This window comes from Petaurus breviceps, unplaced genomic scaffold, assembly GCF_028583685.1.
Source record: "Petaurus breviceps papuanus isolate PSGF00001 unplaced genomic scaffold, PetGlider_PUasm1.0 91133, whole genome shotgun sequence".
In the NCBI taxonomy this organism is placed as follows: domain Eukaryota; kingdom Metazoa; phylum Chordata; class Mammalia; order Diprotodontia; family Petauridae; genus Petaurus; species Petaurus breviceps.
The window spans coordinates 52,182,176-52,201,594 of NW_027187419.1; the positions used below are offsets into that span (position 1 = coordinate 52,182,176).

Consider the following 19,419-nt stretch of genomic DNA (forward strand, 5'->3'; position numbering starts at 1 on the left):
AGAGTATGTCAGACAATATACATGAGGTTTATTAAGCAAGTGCAGTGGTAATTTTGGAATACTTGGTCATTGACCCCTCACTGCTTTAAACTAGATCAGTCCTTATCCCGACCAGAGAGTCTCTCAAGGCTGCTGTCTGCTTTCTGATTGGTCAGGTCCACCTACTATCTGCTAACTCCCTTTATCCTTCTTTAGAAATATCTAGCAATTCTGTGGAAACTTAACTCCCTACTGTTTCTCATAATTTATTATCAGTAGTTTTTACTTAGGTAATTTTTAATAGCTCTGTGGAAACTTAACTATCTGCTGTTTCTCACAATATACATACATTCCCACAGAGATCCTCATATATGGATTAGTGACCCCTGTTTCTATTTTTAATTTGACATCACTGCATTAGAGGAGCAGAAGGAAGTAAAAACAAATAATAGAGGAAGAGAGAATTATGTGTAGATGATTGTTAGAAGAAATGATTCCTTTTTAAACAGATCAGTAAAGTACTATCACTGTTAACCACTACGAGTATGCTTGGAAATAACCTGGTTGTTCAAAATGCTTTGCAATATTAATTATTGCAATGGATTTTTACCAGATTTGTAAGTGAAAATATAGTATTGTCTCCTTTATTCCCATCAGAAATGAAGCTAGATATTTAGCATAGTGATACCTTTGTAAACTGTAATACTTGAGTTATGAATGTTTCATTTACTTTTTCACTAGGTATTAAGTTTAAAAAAAAACAACTTTATTTCAGCCTTTATTGACTATCTTTCTGAAATGTATTTAGCATCTGTCTTGTCTAACAGTGATGGCAATAGTGGTTGTTATAGTTATTGAACATAAATTTTGATCAGGAATAACACAGTGCCCAGTAAGTTGTCATTATCATTCCAAATAGATATGAAAGGTATAGGAGATTGGAATAAATAATATATTAAACTCTAGGATGTTCTTTGGAACTTTTTTCTTCTGTTGTTATTGTACTTGAAACAAAAGTAATTTTGTTTCTTGTAATTTTATTCTTATAAAAGGTCATTATGGAATAGGGAGTAAATCTAGGAAATTTAGGCTGCTAATTAATTGAAGGTTTTTATTTTGGACTTTCTGATGTATAATATGCTGACACAAATTGAAATATACGAATATAATACTGATTTAAGAATTAGTTTTCCTTAATTAGTCCTTCTGAGAAACAAAATTTAAAAAAAAAAACCAACCTGTTTTTAAATTGTCAACCCTAAATAAATGTCCATTTTTCTTACAGTTTTTTTTATTTTTAAAAAGTCCCCTAGCAATTTGTAGAGGAAAACATTATAAAATTATCTATGGAGTGAGTACAAAATACTTCTTTTTATGAGTGCTATTGAAACGTTTGTACAACTCTCTCCCTAGCAATATTCACTTTAATAGCTTTATGAAGATTATGCTTTTACTTAGTAGTGTTTATAACTAAGGTTATTTAAAATATACATACTACATATTTTATTCAAATAAAAGTATTTTTCCAAATTATATTGGTTTTACAGAAATTTTGGAAGACAATGTGGTATCTGTCGAGCTATTTGATTCTATCAGTGCTCCTGGAATGATACCAAACAGTGTTAATAGCCAGCTAGTTAAAGAAGGTTTAGCATCTTATGAGTTAGGGTAAGTATACTTTTTAATACTAGTAGATAATAAGCATACAATACTGTCTTTTCTGGTATGTTTTTGGGGGTCCAGAACTATGACTTAGTTTACATAGGGCACTCCCTGAAAAGAAAACCTAAGTAACTTTATTGGATCACATATCTCATAGTGTCAGAGGTAGAACTTGACCACAGGTCATCTTGATCCCAGGGTTAGCTTTCTATCCATCAGACCTTATTGTTCTTATTTATGAATATTTGATATAAGTTCTTGATCACTCTGTCACTTTTTTTAAACTTTCAGCTGTCTTTCAAAATATTTTGCTAGGGTCAGTATACCTTAAAAAAACCCAAGGTAGTGTCTGTCTTCAAATCATCTCCATTTTGGGTGAAAATAAGCAATGATGTTTAAGTAATCTGCTATAATGTCACACTGTTGAATCTAGCAACATCATGGTTTGATCATAGGAAAAATATGATAGCTAAAACATTATTTGAGCCATTATTCACCTTTAGAAAAACATACCAATTTTTTTTGCTTTTTTCTTAAAGCCTTGAAGTTGTACCCTTTGTTTTGAATATGTGAAATGCAGACACCATAAAAAGAATATTAAATGATAAAAGGAATTATTAACAGTACCAGCAACTAAATCTGAATTTTATCTTTTTTTTAAAGCAATCAGGGTTTTAAGTAACTTGCTCAAGGTTACACGGCCAGGTGTTTCTGGGTGGGTGCTAAGTGTCTGAGCCCAGATTTGATCCCCAGGTCATCCCGACACTGGAGCCGGTGCTCTTACTCACTGTGCTACCAGGCCGCCCCTGAATTTTATTATTAAAAAAGCATCTTCTCAATGCTTCATTATGGTATACCAACAGAAAAAAATAGGTCTTGCATTAGGTACTAACCCAGATTGAGAAAGGAAATAAGATGACATAGATTGTATGGCCAAAAGGTATATTGTTCCTTCACCCTTCTAGTCCGGCCTTGTTTTTTTTTTTACAGATGAGATAACTTGAGGGCCTAGAGAAGTCATCAGCAATAAGCATTTATATGATACTTTTAAGATTAGTGAAGTGTTGGGGCAGCTAAGTGGTGCACTGAATAGAGCACCTGCCCTGGAGTTAGGAGGACCTGGGTTTGGATCCGGCCTCAGACACTTAACACACACAAAAAACTAGCCATGTGACCTTGGGCAAGTCAACCCCAATTGCCCTCCAAAAAGCAAAAAAAAAAAAAAAATTTAGCAAAGTGCTTTACAAATATCTCACAACAACCTTGGGAGGTAGGTGTTCTTTTTATAACCATTTTATAGATGAGGAAGCAAGCAGGCAGACAGAAGTTTTAACTTGCCCGGGGTCACGTGACAACTAGTAAATGTCTGAGGCTACATTTAAACTTGGGTCTTCCTCACTCCAGGACCAAGTCTAGACCCACTGTGCCACTGGCTGCCTCCAAAGTCAAGTGACTTGTCTAAGATTACTCAGTAAATGGCAAAAAGAGGAACTGAACCCAGCTGGGATCTTCTGACTCCCAGGTGGGGAACCTGCATCCTCAAGGCCACATGTGGCCCTCTAAGTTCTCAAGTGCAGCCCTTTGACCAAATCCAAGTTCTGTGAAGTTTGGATTTGGTCAAAGGGCTACACTTGAAGACCTAGAGGGCAACATGTAGCCTTGAGGCTGCAGGTTCTGCTCCCCTGCTAGGCTATTGTACAGTTGACAAGTGGTACACAGGAAAGGGTGCTATGTCTGAAGTCAGGAAGATTCATATTCATGAGTTCAAATATGACCTCAGACACTAGTTGTGTGACCCTGGGCAAGTCACTTAATCCTGTTTGCCTCAGTTCATCTGTAAAAAATGAACTAGAGAAGGAAATTATAAACCACTACAGTAATTTTGCCAAGAAAATTCCAAATGGGATCGCAAGGAGTCAGACACTGCTGAACAATAACAAATCTTATGGTTAAAATTGTTCCTTAAAAAATCCTTTCAATGAAGTGGCTAGGTGGCGCAGTGAATAGAGCACTGGCCCTGAAGTCAGGAGGGCCTGAGTTCACATCTGGCCTCAGACACTTGACACACTTAATAGCCATGTGACTTTGGGCAAGTCAGTTAACCCCAATTGCCCTCCAAAAAGCACCCAAAAAAAAAATCCTTTCAGTACTCCAGATGTACTTGAGTTTCTCAATTTTCTTCCTTAAATGTGATGACAGAGCAGACACAGTGGTCTAGATGTGATCTGATCATGGGACTATTCCCATCATTTTTCTTTTGACTGCTGTGTCATACAGCTGACTCACACTGAGTTTATAGTCTGCGATTACTATCTAGCTGAGTAGTCCGGAAAGAAGGATGGGAATATGTAAACTAAAAGAAACATAGTATCTGATTCTTTAAAAAAATGTTTTATTGAGACCTTTTGTATTTCAAACTGTACTCACTTCTCAGACACCTTCCCCTCTTATAGAACTCATCTTTATAACAAAGAACAGTTAAGCAGAGCCAACTGAAACAGCAAACATAGCTAACAGAAGATAAAACATTTCACACCCATACCCGTAGTTGGCCATCTCTAGGATCACAGAGCTAGATTGGCAGGGGTCTTAGAGATTCTCTGATGTAACCTATTTCCAATGTATAGATCAGGTTTTCTTAAACTTTTCCCATTCACAACCCCTTTAGCACTTCTTAAACTGTGGGTTGCATCCCTATATAGGGTACACAGTTTAAGAAGTGCCAGAAAACTGAGACCTAGCATTTGAACTCAGGTGCTTTGACTTTATAAACTATTTGCATCAAAAGGAAGGATATATGTTTCATTATTGTTAATATTATTAACATTAAATATTTTTTCCATTTCTATTACATATATTATCATTTACATCAAGTGTATTTTATCATATTCAAATTACATTTAATCTGATTTCTACTGTCTTATTGTTTTCATTTACATTATTGTAGTAATTATTTATAGTATCATCCTAATTTAACTTCCCTTTATCCTATATAATACAAATTTTACTGATTTTTATGAATTCCTCATGTTCATTTTTTATTACTACACTGCAGTATTCTACCACATTTATATGTCACATTTTCTCTACCCATTCAGTGAGTACTCTCATTTTTTCTGTTGGTCTTTTTGCTACTACAAAAAAATTCTTCTATGAATATTTTATATACTCCTTAAATCTGATGTGTAGGAAGAAAACTAGTCTTTCAAATGCTTCCCTTTTATGTTCACAAAGATGATTTTAAATTGACCTCATCAGAACATGTATGACCTAACCAGTCAGTTGAGTTGATGACAGTAGAACTATTGTATCCCATGTTTCCTATACTTCTATTAATTCAGCTTAAGATTGTGTCTGCTTTTTTTTTGGGGGGGGGGACCCACATCATATCTTTGGTTCATATAAAGTTGGGGGTGAATAATATTTGAGTCTTAAATATAAACAGTTGTCAACAAAGTTTTCCTCAGCCTACACTTTTAACCTAAATTCAAAGCTTAACATTTACTTATTCTTGTTAATTTTCATATTGTTGATTTCAACCCAACGCTGCCACTCATTGAAAACAGATTTTCATCTCAGTTTTATCATCTGTAGTATATTAGCTCCTCCTCCTGGCTTTGGGGCATAGAAGAAATTTGCTTGAGAGAGTTCTTCACCGCAAAGAAATAAAAGATAAAAATGTAAAAATTCTATCTGTCTCTACAGATAGAATTAATTTGTTATAAGAAAATTAACCCAAACATCCTGCAGGATTGGATTTGTAAGCAGAGGACAGAGGCTATGGTTCATATATTGTCTCTTCCTCTCCTTTTTTTTGACAGTGGTAATAATTTTGTAAGATTGTATATTTAGAATTGAAAGGGATCTTGAAGGACATCTAGTTCAAAGCCCTTATTTTACAGCTAAGGAAATTGAGAAGTTAAGTGACTTGCCCAGGGTCCCATTGATTATGCAGGGATTGCCACCACTTGTTAGCCTAGAAAAAATTTAGGATTTCTCTTGGGTTTTGCCAAGCAAAGTAAAGTGCTCAATTACTCCACTAATCTTGTTTTTGGGAAGAGAGGAGAATTTATGAATAGATAGATATTTAGTAACTTCCCTATGCAATTCTTGAAATAAAACTTGGGGTTTTCAGTATGTTTGGATTAAAAGTTTATTTTCTGTGGTGTTAGGTATGGCTGTTTTGGGAAGGAGGGTCAGTTAACTCAGCCAGCTAAATTATGTTTTGATGTATAGTATAATGACTTTTATGTAGTTAAAGTATGTTTATTTTTTGATATGGTTAGTATTCTACAATTAGAGAAATGCAAATATCATACACGTTTTTATTAACATATATTATTTTCTAGATATACCATAAAAGGTAATTGTAAAAAGTACGAGGAAGTATGGGATCCTTCTCCTGAAGAAATAATTTCAACTGAAACAAATAGCTCAAACTCTTCGGTTACAAAATTTCTGGAGGACCAGGATTTGCAGTTACTTTATAACAAGGAAATTCCTGTGCAGATCTCCAATGTGGTATCTCCTGAGAAGATCTATGTGCAACAGCTGTCAACAGAAATCTTACTTAATAGGTACAACAATATATTTAAAAGTTAGAATTGGGGGCAGCTAGGTGATACAGTGAAGAGAGCACTGGCCTTGGAGTTAGGAAGACCTGAATTCAAATGTGGTCTCAGACGCTTGACACACTAGCTGTGTGACCTTGAGCAAGTCACTTAACCCCAATTGCTTTGCCCTCCCCTGTCCAAAAAAAAGTTAGAATCGGGGCGGCCAGGTGGCTCAGTGAGTAAGAGCACCGGCTCCAGTGTTGGGATGACCTGGAGATCAAATCCAGGCTCAGATACTTAGCACCACACCCAGAAATAACTGGCCATGTAATCTTGAGCAAGTTACTTAACCCTGATTGCTTTAAAAAAAAAAAAGTTAGAATCAACCTATGGGATAAAGAAATCATTCATATTTTCTGTACCTTAACTGTAAAAAAAAATAAAGTAATGAAATAAAGTAATGAAACCTACTAGATTCGTTATTAGTAGCAAAGGAATGTCTCTGCTAGTGTCTGTTATAGAAAAGGAGTTCCAGAGCTAAATATATTAACCTTGTATGTAGTTTACAGGAAAAGATGGCAACAGCTTATGAAAACTCAAAATGTGAACCAATTACATGGGAAATTAGTATGTATTGTGCTGTTCAAATGACTGAGCTAAAACAGTGGCGAAGGGGCCAGGTCATCAAGATAATTTCCGCAACATTGGTAGAGGTAAATGTTTCATTAGTGAGTCATGATCTCTCCTACAAATATATTATTTTGCTAGTAAGTAATTTAAATTTCCTATACTACTGCATGTTTACAAGATTTCCTTAATTTTTTGTTTCATTATTTTTATATCAGTCAACTTTTACAAAAAGCCTTTACATTTTATCACCAAGTATATTCTTTTTTTCTGTAGGTCATGCTTTATGACTTCGGTACTAAAGTAACAGTAAATGTTGACTGTCTAAGAAAACTTGAAGAAAATCTGAAGACAAGAAGATTAGCTTTGGAATGTTCTCTTGTTGACATAAGGTAGCCTGTTTCTAAAAGATTACTCTTAAAATTAATTTACATTTTTAATTAGTTTGAACTTGATTTTTCTCTTTTGGCATATTATAGAATCATAGATTTATAGTTGGAAGGAACCTTTGAGCTCATCTAGTCCTGACTGTCTCATTTTAATAGCTGGATAAAGTGAGGCTCACAGAGTTTTTAACTTGCCCCAAATTCTTGTCAGCATTCTTATTTTGTAAATATTTAATCAGTATAAATTAATTCAAAATTTTAAAGAAACTTTAAGAACAAATTTAGGAAATGAAGATAGAAGAAAAATAGTTTTAAAATCAGTCATTCAGTATGAAGCACCTCCTATATGGCAAGCACTGTGCTAAGTGCAGGTGATACAAACATAGATAAAAGACAGTCCCGCCCTCAAGGAGCTCACACTCTATTGGGGGAGACAACATGCAAATAAATATATGCAAACAAGCTATATACAGGATAGATAGGAAATAATTAACAGGGGGAAGATATTGAAATTAAGAGGGGTTGGGAAATGCTTCCTCTGAAAGATAGGGTATTTTGGGGACTTGAAGCAAAGCGGGGGGAAGGAGGAAGGACAGCGGGCAGAGTTGAAGAGGGAGGGTGTCTCAGGAATGGGAGCCAGAGAAAATGCTGAGAGAGAGTCTTGTGAGTGGAACAGTCAGGAGGCCAGTGTCACTAGATCACAAAGTATATGTTGGGGAGAAAGGTGTAAAGAAGACTGGAACAGTGGAAGGGGACTAAACTATGAATGCCAAATAGAGCATTTTATATTTACTTCTGGAGGCAATAGGGAGCCAGTGGAGTTTGATTTGGGGGGTTGGAGAGATTGACATGAATCTGACCTGCACATTAGTGGTCTCTCATTGAATTATATTGTATATTCCTCATTAGAATGTGTAAGCTCCTTGAGGACAGGAGCTTTCTTTTTGGTTATACTTGCTGTTGTATCTCTAATACCTAGTACAGTGCAATTAATAAGTGTTCTTTGAATTTAATTACACTGCTTAACTAATGTCAGTACAAGTGTATGAATTAAAGGGTAAAAGAAAATGCCTCTTACTTTAAACTTAGTTCTTCCTTCTGGAACAACAGCAAAGGTCTTGTACTCCAGCATTCAGTTCTGCACATTAATTAGCACCTACTTTTGGGGCAGCTAGGTGACACAGTGAGTAGAGCACTGGCCCTGGAGTCAGGAGGACCTGAGTTCAAATGTGGCCTCAGACACTTAGCACACTTACTACCCATGTGACTTTGAGCAAGTCATTTAACCCCAGTTACCCTCAAAAAAAAATAATCACCTACTTTTTAGGTGCTTTTGATAAATTTTAGGCTTCAGTTATGTGTCAGATTTAGAAACAGCCAGCCCATTCAGTGTGAAAGTTAAATCATTTGTGTCCAAATGGACTTTTTTTTGGTTAGTATAAGAAGTGAATACAGTAGCCTATAAGTAAGGAGAACCAGAAAAACCTATTTATTAAATTTCTTTGACTATTTTTGAGTGATAAATTTTTATTTGAGGGTGAATTTTACTTTAGAAATTGCCATAAGTAATTTACAGGCAAATCTGGAAAAGATAGATAATGAAACTGTGCAATAATTTAAAAAAAATTCAGCTCAACAAAAATTAATCTGTGAGTTGCAAAATATTGTGCTCTCTAGACCCTGGGATACAGTCACAACAATAAAACACTGTGTATTTAATGGGCTTATATTCTTCTAATACTTTTGAGGAGAAAAAATCCTATTCAAATAATGAAACTGTTTTTCTTAGTTGGCTATTAAACTGATTGTGAAAACAATTCTTAAATCAGAAAAACTGTATTGGACAGCAGCAGCAAGTAAATCCCTAGGCGATAAATTTTGAACGATAATTCTCAGGTGTATATGTAAGGTCAGGGACACTTCATTAAAAATTCAGTATTGTTATTTGAAGGTCACATTTCTTATATTTTATCTTCTTTTTTTTTCCTTTTAGACCAACTGGTGGAAGTGACAAATGGACCGCAACAGCTTGTGACTGTCTTTCATTTTACCTCACTGGAGCTGTAGCATCTATAATCATACAGGTCTATAGCAATTGAAAGAAACATGACCATTATTTGTATATCTTTTGGTCAGAAAGTATTTATAGTTTAACATTATAGAGAAGGAAATAGAACTTAGTTACCTGTACATCTTTTACTTTTTTATACTTTCAAAAAGCATTAAGAAATTTCTAAAATGTAGTATTCTTAGGTTAGCAACTTAAATAATGATAAATGCAGAATAGGTACTGCTGGGGATTGCTTTACCTAAGTCTTCTACAAATATGATCTAACAAGTCAGACTTTATTGACAAAAGAATGTTATTCAGCACATTATACAATTACTGTAAAACATTCAGATAAAAAAATATATGTAAACGTATTTATCTTGTCACGGGATACAAGAACTTTCTGAATTTTTAGAAAAATTCTGCCTTTTTTGAATTCTTAAAAATTCAAGTTTTCCTCCATTTTTTAAATATAACATCTGTTGGATTAGTGTTGTTAGGATTCTTTTAATAGTTCTTAGTCTCCTATTCTTTGGAGAAGAATGTTGAATTTAGATCACTTCTGTGACTTCCAACATACTAGGAAGGAGATAGATAGGTATGTATATTTAGATGTAGTTCCTGATCTTTTTGAAGAAAAATTGGCACGTTAGAGGTTTAGTTTTTCTTTTTTATCCAGACCTGTATTTCATTAGTATGGAAAGCTCCTGATAAAGAAACACTCACTGTTAATACAAATTGACAAATTTATCTGTAATTTCTAGTCTTAGAGAATTGTCTGGGGGCACTGAGAGGTTAAGTAATTTGCCCCATGATCACACAGCTCATTAATGTCAGACTTTGGACTTGAACTCAGGTCTTCCTGACAGTAAGCCTAGCCTCTATCTACCACATAGGCACTCTCTCAGGAGTTTAAATAGCTTGAGGAAATTGTAGTTTATAACCTGCAGGTTGCAGTGAACATAGGATAAAGAAACTTAACAGTGTTTTTTGTTCTTGGAATCTTTACCTTCTTTTAGAGTTTTGTTTTCAGTTGGGCTTTAGGTTTTTTAATTTCTGGGTAGTAAACTTATATTCTTACAGGTTTTACTTTTGTTTTGAAGCTTTCCTGGTAAATACTTAAACACATTGCCCTAATGACTTTTTAAATCTATTTTTAAGAGATTCTGATACCGGTGCTTTTATACTATAAGCTTTATCTAATCTGGGATATATAAAACAGATAAACTTTATGATGGCACCAGAAATGTCTCTTGTTTGAAAAAAATATGTCATCTTTGTATCCTTGTCACATAAAGTTTTGACTACCATCTTGTGGCTGAGTACTCCTTTCTGGTATGTTAAGTTATGAAGATCAGTGATAAAAGGGACTAAAAAGTCGTTGTCTAAGAAAACTTCATGGTTTCTCTGATCTTATGTTGTTCTAGGAAAACCACACAACTTGGCCACTGCCTGTGAAAATTTTATGCAGAGATGAAAAAGGACAATATATTGATATTTCTAATTATCTGATTAAAAAGGGTTTGGCTTTGAAGGAAAGAAGGTATGGAAGTTTGGGGTTTTCATGTTATGATGGAGACATATTTTAAAATTTCCTTTATTATCCCTTAATTTCTTTATATATACTTTTATGTGGAATATTTTATATGTGTGTTATATATGTTACATAAAAAACTATATTGCATATGCCTCATATTTTAGAAGAAAACATTTGTAGATTGCTTATAAACAAAATCTTTAGCCACGAAGAAATTCCATTCTGAACTGAATCTTTTTCCTCGCTTCAAAACTCCCTCAATAATTTCAGCTTATCAAGTTCTCCACCCAGTAGACACTTGTCATTTCTATGGTGAGCTGAAATGAATCATCTTCACTACCACATTTATTCACATAACATCCCTTTTTTTCCTAATATTTTCATTCTAAAACATGGAGAGAGAGAAATTAGAAGTGTCTCTGCTTAAATAAAAGAAAGCTTTAAATGAAGGATCACAATGGATACTCAGTATGGTAAGGAGGGATAGGGAAGAGGAGGAGCAAAGTGATGCTTGCTCTCATTATTTCCTTTTCAAGTGTCATATTTGGTTTTTAAGTACCTTTCTTGGAAATGAAGAGAGGTGATTAAATACTGTAACTTTAGCTTTTGGCTCCTCTATCTCTCTACAGCGCTAAAGGTATACTAGAACCTCAAACAAATATTAGAAAGACCCATCATTCAATCCTATACTCTAGCCAGGTCTCTCCACTAGCTGCTTATAATTCATTTGCTGCTACAGTGGCCCTCCATCCCTGACAAAGATGGGAGGAAATCAGAAAGGGAAAAAAAAATAGAGGTATCTACATAGAGAAGTAGAAGAATAAATGTTGAATTTTTCCTCCTTCCATCTGAATGGTCGTTGGCACACTTCTAATTTAACTTTTTGCCTCTTCTGACTTGAACCAAGGTCATTCAATTTGATGCAAAAAAAAAGTCTTAGAAAAGCTGAATCAGAGAGGAAAAAATCAGAAGTTACTGTTCAAATCTCTGAGTCTGTTCATTCCTTTCTCAAGGTGGGGAAAAGTCAAGGAGGGAATTGTGTGGAATTTTTTTTTTAATGTTCTTTTTAAAACTTTGGGTAAGGGAGGCATTTTAGGCAGAAAGTACAAAAATAAATGCATTCTGTTTTGTTATTTCATGTATTCTGTTTTCCTCACCAAATAGAATATATACTCCCTAAAATCAGAGATGAATGCTTTCATTTTTGTGCCCCATTATAACTGTAACGTTACCTGCACACCACAGATACATAATATTTGTTTACTAATTAATTTCTTTATGTAGTCTTAAAAAGTAGCTGCAGGAGGTAAAGCAGTGGCTCTGGAGTCAGTTCAAATCCGGCCTCAGCCACTTGACACTACTGTGTGACCCTGGGCAAGTTGCTTAACCCCAATTGCCTTGAAAAACACGCAAAACAAAAATGTGGCCATGCAGAAATCACTTTTCCAGGGCCAAGATTTTAAAATTGGGAAGACTTTTTACTTCACATAATTGGTATGGAGATTTAACAGTTTAAGTTTAAAAGGCATTTGAGATCTCTCTTAGAAAACATCATATGATGCAAAATAATAAAGCACAGTAGAACAAGTGAAATTGTGCTGGCAGTTGAATCAATATTACATTAATGATTTAAATAGTTTTATTATGACTGAAATAGTAATTACCATTTACTATTCATTTGGCACATTATCACATAAAAAACACTTTAAATTTTTAAATTTATCTGTAGGAATCTGTGTATATACCTGCATACTCTTTTGTATTTATGCTGTTTCTTTGGACCCTACAGAGTTGACAAAATTAATAAAACTGATTCAGCCTCTGAGAAGAGTCTTGACATCCCTGTGGAACAAGAGAGTCTGGTAGTGGCTAAGTATACCACTTCTCATTTTGAACCCAACAAAGTTAATGGTATTATCAGTGAACATAAGGTGTCTGACATAAAGAAGACAGTGTTTGACCCAAGAATTGGAGGATGTTACAAACCACCAGTTATTCCTAACATGGAAGTGTTTGAAGCAGTAGTAAGCTGCATTGGTGATGATGGAACTATATATGTGGTACCAAAATCATCAGGTAAGGCAAACAGAATACTAAGCTGTCAGTTTAAAGGTCAAAGATTATGGTTTCATCACCTTAGTTTTATTGTTTTTAACCAGTTTATAAGTGTAGTTTGCACTTGGATCTAATAAGATATTAAAATGAACATTTCAGATACAAACTGTCAAAAACGTGGTTTTTTGATCTGTCATTTCATTATTCACACAATCCTTTTCTTGCCACATAGTGTTATCTTTTACTTATTTTATCTAGCCTTAATTTTTTGCCACTTTGACTGGGTCTGAATACTTGTTAAAAACTTTTAAATTTAAACTTTTTTAAAGGAATAATCTCTAATTGCATATTTTTCTTGGTTTTATGAAAATGTATGTAATTAGCAAGTTAATTGTGTATCTCTGGCTTGGCTATTTTGGAATGTCTTTGCAATGAGGAACTTAAAATTTAAATTATTAACTTTTTGTTAGATATAATTTCATTTATTTATTGATATGCATATATATGAACATATGTTTAAAAAGGAAATGGAGAAATACAACATTTAAAATTAATCTTATTAGATAAGTTATTCCCCCAAAAGTATAAAACATCATGATACCATGAAATTTTATCTTTTTTTCCCTTACTGTCCTTTATATCAAGGCTTTTTATGAGGCAATACTGCTCATAATTTTCTACCATTCTTCTACATAAGATTTTGCTTATGAGTTTATGTTCTAAAGTTGCCTTGTCTCTCCATTTCGCAAGTAGGTCAGATGCTTATTACTGAGGCAAATTTTAGATTCTTTTGACCTCATTGTTATGGTAATTGATCTTCTTTGGTTAAATGTCTGTATGAACTTATCATAACTGGTGTTGATTTCCTTAATTACATCCATTTTTCACTTTTAGCAGTAGGTAAAATAGGTTCAGTTTAAATTTAAAATTTTTTCATTGTGTTCCATATCTTTTATGTTTATTCTTCTAGTTTTGCATTAATTTTTATCTTAGGGGTGGCTAGGTGGTGCAGTGAATAGAGCACTGGCTGTGGAGTCAGGAGAACCTGAGTTCAAATCTGGCCTCAGATACTTAACACTTACTAGCTGTGGGACCTTGGGCAAGTCACTTAACCCCAATTGCCCCTGCAAAAAGCAAAAAAAAAAAAAAATTATCTTAACTCTAACAGGTCTTATAGTCTGGCTACACTGTTGAACCAGGAATGACTTCCCTATCACTAACAAGTCATTTAGTGTCTATTAAAATGTAACAATTTTTATTTGCTGTTAACACATAGGCAGTATTTTCTGATTCTTACCTCAAAAAAAAGGTATTAAGGTTGTGCAAGTGTGCAGCTTAGCTAAAGTCTACAGATATTTGGCTTCTTTTATGTCTTCTTTGCTTTCCTTAACCATATTTGCCAACTTTTACAAGACTGTCAATTGTACCCACTTTTTGCATTGAAGTTACCAAGTATCAGAGTATAAATTGATTTAATTTAGGGACTCTTAATAAATTCTTGCGGCCCCTAGGTGGCGTAGTGGATAGTGTGTTGGTCCTGGAGTCCAGAAGACTCATCTTTCTGAGTTCAAATGTGGCCTCAGACATGCAGGGTCATAGTTCAATGACCCTGGACAAGTCTCTTAACTCTGCTTCAGTTTCCTGATCTGTAAAATATGCAAGAAAAGTAAATGGCAAACCACTTCAGTATCTTTGCCAAGAAAATCCCAAATGGAGTCACAAAGAGTTGGACATGACTGAAAATGATTAAATAATAACAAAAAAAGTTCTTAGAGTAACCTCTTCATCCTCTGTGACAGATATTGGCACAGAACCTGCAGTTCTTAAGGTAGCCTTTTTGCAAATGCTAGTAATGAACTCTGCATTACAAAAAGATCAGATATCCCAAGAAATTGTTTCTTGTTATCTGTGGATATGCAGTAAAAACAACTCTACCAGCTCCTTCATTTGCCCCTTTAAAGAGAAGGTAGGCTCTCATTCCATTTAGCTGCAACTTCCTTTTGTCTTTGAGTTGGTGATGAGGTTGTCAAGACTGATAAAATTCTGTTTGTCCAAAGGATATTGACTGCCTGGTTGATGGGAAAAGAAATTCCCATTTACTAGTGCCAATAGCTAAGTTAGTGCTTACAGATGTTTTTTAAATTATCTAATTCTTAGCACCATCTACCCATTTTTCCTTTACTCTGCCGCAGTCACCACAGAATTGGAGGCAGACCAGCAGCACCATCTGCTGCCAAGTTGTGCAGTTCCCAGTAAGTGCAGACATCTACTCTCAGCAGGAAACTGATTCCCCATTCATCCCTGTCTCTACTAGCCTTGAACCATCTATCCTCTTGGTGGGGAACATTTGTCATACCAGTATTCCCCAAAATCCACAGAGCACTACTAACTCCCCTACTGTTTTTCTTGCCTAAGTATGACTTATTGTTTTCATCTGCCATGAGCTGAATGTGAACATGAACCTTCTTTAATATGTTTAATATGTTATCTCCCTTAATTAGGATGAGAACGTCCTGAGGATAGCAGTTATCTTAGTCTATTTGTTTCACAAAGTACTTGCACATAATAAGCATTTAAATGCTTTTCCATTTCCTCCAATACATTATTTTTTGAAAACAGTGCTGTTTATAATCTTCGGTATATGAGTTTGTATTCCAAATAAGTATCTTTCATGCTTAGCTTAGAGCTCAAAGGTTTGCTTGGCTAAGGCAGTTTCTGAGATTCTCACCATAGCAGCTTTTTTTTTTATCAGTTTAATTTTTCTAAAAAGTTACAATCTGTATAAATCTTTTCACTTATGTCCTTGTTCAAAGAGTCAATAGTTTACTTAAATAGGTCTAGTTGGAACTAATTGAATACTGCATCTTTTTATGTCATGTGGATTATAGCCTTTACTTTTAGTTAATGGTCTAATTGTGCACAAAGGTGGCTAAAATAACTACCACTTTGGTAGGCATTTGTTAAAATAAAACTTTTTTGTCTTTCTATTTGGTCTACATAGTGTCTAGCACTTCTTGAAAAAAAAATTCCGATTTTGCAGGCACATCTAGCCCTTTTTATTTCTTTATCCCAAACTATATTTTACAGGGGTTTTTTGGTCATCCTCTCCTGTGCCTACCTTTGCTTTGAAGTTGCTAAGAAATGGAGGATCTTGTCAGACTTTTCATGTAGCTCATCTGCTTCTTCCTCCTTTGTAAAAATATTGGCCTATGGGCTACAGATATCTTCTTAGTGTTCGTTTGCACTTGTGCTTATCATGAGCACTGCTAGGCAATATGACCCATAGTCCTATTAAATACCTCCTTTTCACCTTTGGCCTTAACTGAAACTAATTCCACTGATTCTTTTATTCAGTCTTCCTGAAAGATCATTTTGCTACTATTTAGCCATAGGTATTTCTGTTTCTTTTTTGTCATTTATAACAAGAATGTTAGCACTAAATGTGAATCAATTCCTCTAGTATTATATCTCTTCCTTGGTCATAGGACAAATATTTTATAGTTAAATTATTTGATTCTTAGCATATTCCCATGTCTAATATTCTGCCATAATAACTAAAAATCAGAAGCAGGCCATAGAAGTCTAGAGGTCATTATGTATTTTCATCTTTGATGTTTACATGGCCAAAACAATTTTTTATCTAATGGCCAAATTGCTAGTGATGAACATCTCTAAACCTGCTTAGGCTTATTCTCTCAGGTTAGGCCCTGGTCATCACTGAATCATTACTAAAAAGCTTTCCATTTTGGTATTATCTTGCCTGAATTTGTAGTTTACAGACATACCTGAGAATATAGGGTAGCAGTCATGCCACAATGAGATGTCAGAGTAGGATTTCTGTGGGGGACAAAGTTTAATAGTGTGTGTACATTAGTTTTTGGTCCCAACTGATAATTTCATCTTCATTCCAAAGCAAAACCATCTGTCAACTTCACCATGCTGCCTATTACTACATCATTATTCTTATATATTTTTAATGAAAATACTATTTAGGATGATTAGTGGTTAACAGATTGAGTCTAACAAGATTTTGTTTAAAAAATGCCTGTGTCCTCAAGATTGCTACATTTCAACATCATATAAAACATAGCATATATTATATTTTGCTCAGCTAGTCTTGATCCATCATGCCTAAATTGAACTAGTTAATCTAGTATTTATTCATTTGCATTCAATAGTTCCTACAGATTCATGATACATACTCTCAATTCTCGAAACACTATTTTGAATATAACTTGATAATATAAGATTCCTAAGTATTTAATATACATACAGATAACAAAGGCTACTATTTAAAGTAGTTAGAGGTTGACTGAACAAGTTGAGTGAAATTCTAAGGGTATAGGAACTGACTTTTTTAAATCTAGGTACTGTTTCATGGCGTTTTTATTATAATTGTATTAATTTTATTTACATCAAAAATAGAAATGGAATAATTTTCCTAAGGTTTGTGTTATGCGCTTCCTCAGAACCTGAACTCAGAAAATTGATGGATGAAATTCAAAGTAACTTGAAGTGTCTTGGTCTTTTGGAGCCATATTGCTGGAAAAAAGGAGAAGCTTGTGCAATAAGGGGATCAGATACTGTGTGGTATCGAGGTAAAGTTATGGAAGTTGTTGGTGGAACTATCAGGGTAAGTCTAATTACCATTCTTTGGTGACAGATTTAGAGTTAAACTCTGTCATTCTAAAGCATAAATTAATTTTTTATTATAAACATTTAAATTATCTTTTGGGAATATTTTTCTTCATAACTAATTAACAAGATAATTTGCTGAGGACATAAACCAAGGGAAAGGCAATCTGAATTGCATAATTATATTCAAATCCCTTTATATTTAAGGGCTTCTTATTTTCACATTTTTAACCTATCCTTAGTCCTAGAACCATTCAGGCAAACCGAGCAAAGTTCTGTTCATAGTATAAATTTGAAGTTATTTACATTGTTTAAAGATACTAGATAGGAAATTCCTTAGGAGGTTTGGTTTTGGGTGGGTTAAAATGAAAAAAAGCATTAAAACTAATTTCTTAGTAGTTTATCTCAAGTATGAGCCAGTAAATCTGATGTTTTTAACTGACTCAGGTGGTTTTGTTAAGTTTGTCAGGACTTTACAGAAAAATTTACAAATCTACAAGTAGAATATTTTTTACATACTTTATTTCTGTGTTTAAAGATATTTAAAGATAGTGCAAAGATAAGTTAAAGCCCTGCCTGGATAAAATCTTTATTAAATTACTATGCATTTTATGTTAGTGATAGAGATGGGGACAAGGCCTATGGTTCTGTTGGTATAAGGAACTCCCAAATGAACAAGTTCCTTTTACCATTGCAGACTGGCACCTTCTCTGTAAGTGAAAGGGGGAATAGTAGGGAGCTATCATTTATTAAACACACACTATGTACTAAAACACTGTGCTAAGCACTTTACAATTATTGTCTCATTTGTTCCTCAAAACAACCAGGGAGGTAGATGCTGTTATCTCCATGTTACAAATGGGGAAACTGAGACAGACAGAAGTTAAGTGACTTGTTCAGCTCAGGGTCACACAGCTACTAAGTGTTTGAGGCTGCATTTGAACTCAGAGTTTCCTGACTCCAGATCAAGGACTCTAACCACTGAGCCACATCTCTATCTTAGAGAGTTGCCTTAAACACTGAGAGTTAAGGGACATGGTCATGGTTGTACAGCACAGGCTGGACTTGAACCCTGATCTTCCTGACCAATCCAGCTCTCTCTACTACACCATTCTGCCTCTCAAATTTTATTTTAGTTAAGACCAAATTAATTGGGTTGAACTGCTTTGTTTTCCTCACTTAAATGTTTAAATTCAGTTTAACTTATTAAAATAACCAAGTCTTTAGGCAGCCAAATCTGCTGTCTTTTTTCCCCCCATTGGAGATTTATTGATATTTTTTGTTTGTTTTTATTTTTTGCTTTTGCTGTTCTTTGGATGGAACTTATAATGTGTAATGAGCTTTTGTTAATTTTGAGTACTTCAAGAGATAGAAATTCTACCCAAAAGTATTTGGATCTTTTATTTTTCAAATATTAATATCTAAAATCAAAATTTTGAACTATAAGGGACCTTAAAATAAATAGTAACTCCCTCATTTTACAGGTGAGAAAACATGCTTAGGGAGATTGTAACATGATGACATAGACAATGAATCAGTGTCAGATATGAAACTGGGAGCTAGGACTCCTGACTTCCAGTTTAGTGTTTGTTAAACTATGCATATCACTCTCACTTCAATTAAAGGATTTCACAAATGTACTTTCAGTTACCATTCTATTGCCCATAGAGTGCCTAGTCTAGCACTTTGTGGTGACATACACTACAGAGAAGCTGTGATCCCACTCCTGGGAAATTTAAAGTAAGAGAAAGCCAAACAACAGTCAGTATGCACAGTTATATACATGGGTTTATAGCAATTTTATGACAGTGAGAAAGTTTGGCTGTGTTTTCAAGTCATAGTAACTTCATCTTTAGGGATGATTGCTATAGTTCTTATTGAACAGTGAGATATATAAAATCACTCCTCTACCAATAATTCTGTAATGCAATTTGT

At 34.3% G+C, this 19,419-nt stretch overlaps 1 protein-coding gene across 1 annotated transcript in view; it reads left to right on the forward strand.

Moving 5' to 3' along the window:
- Positions 1–19,419, forward strand: part of RNF17 (ring finger protein 17) — a 132,420-nt gene that overhangs the window by 97,551 nt on the left and 15,450 nt on the right. Inside the window, exons 20-27 of the mRNA XM_069079711.1 lie at positions 1,527–1,647; positions 5,991–6,218; positions 6,757–6,907; positions 7,098–7,213; positions 9,201–9,291; positions 10,685–10,800; positions 12,584–12,870; positions 17,319–17,482. Coding sequence (XP_068935812.1) covers positions 1,527–1,647; positions 5,991–6,218; positions 6,757–6,907; positions 7,098–7,213; positions 9,201–9,291; positions 10,685–10,800; positions 12,584–12,870; positions 17,319–17,482 — 1,274 coding nt within the window. The remainder of the gene's footprint in view (positions 1–1,526; positions 1,648–5,990; positions 6,219–6,756; positions 6,908–7,097; positions 7,214–9,200; positions 9,292–10,684; positions 10,801–12,583; positions 12,871–17,318; positions 17,483–19,419) is intronic.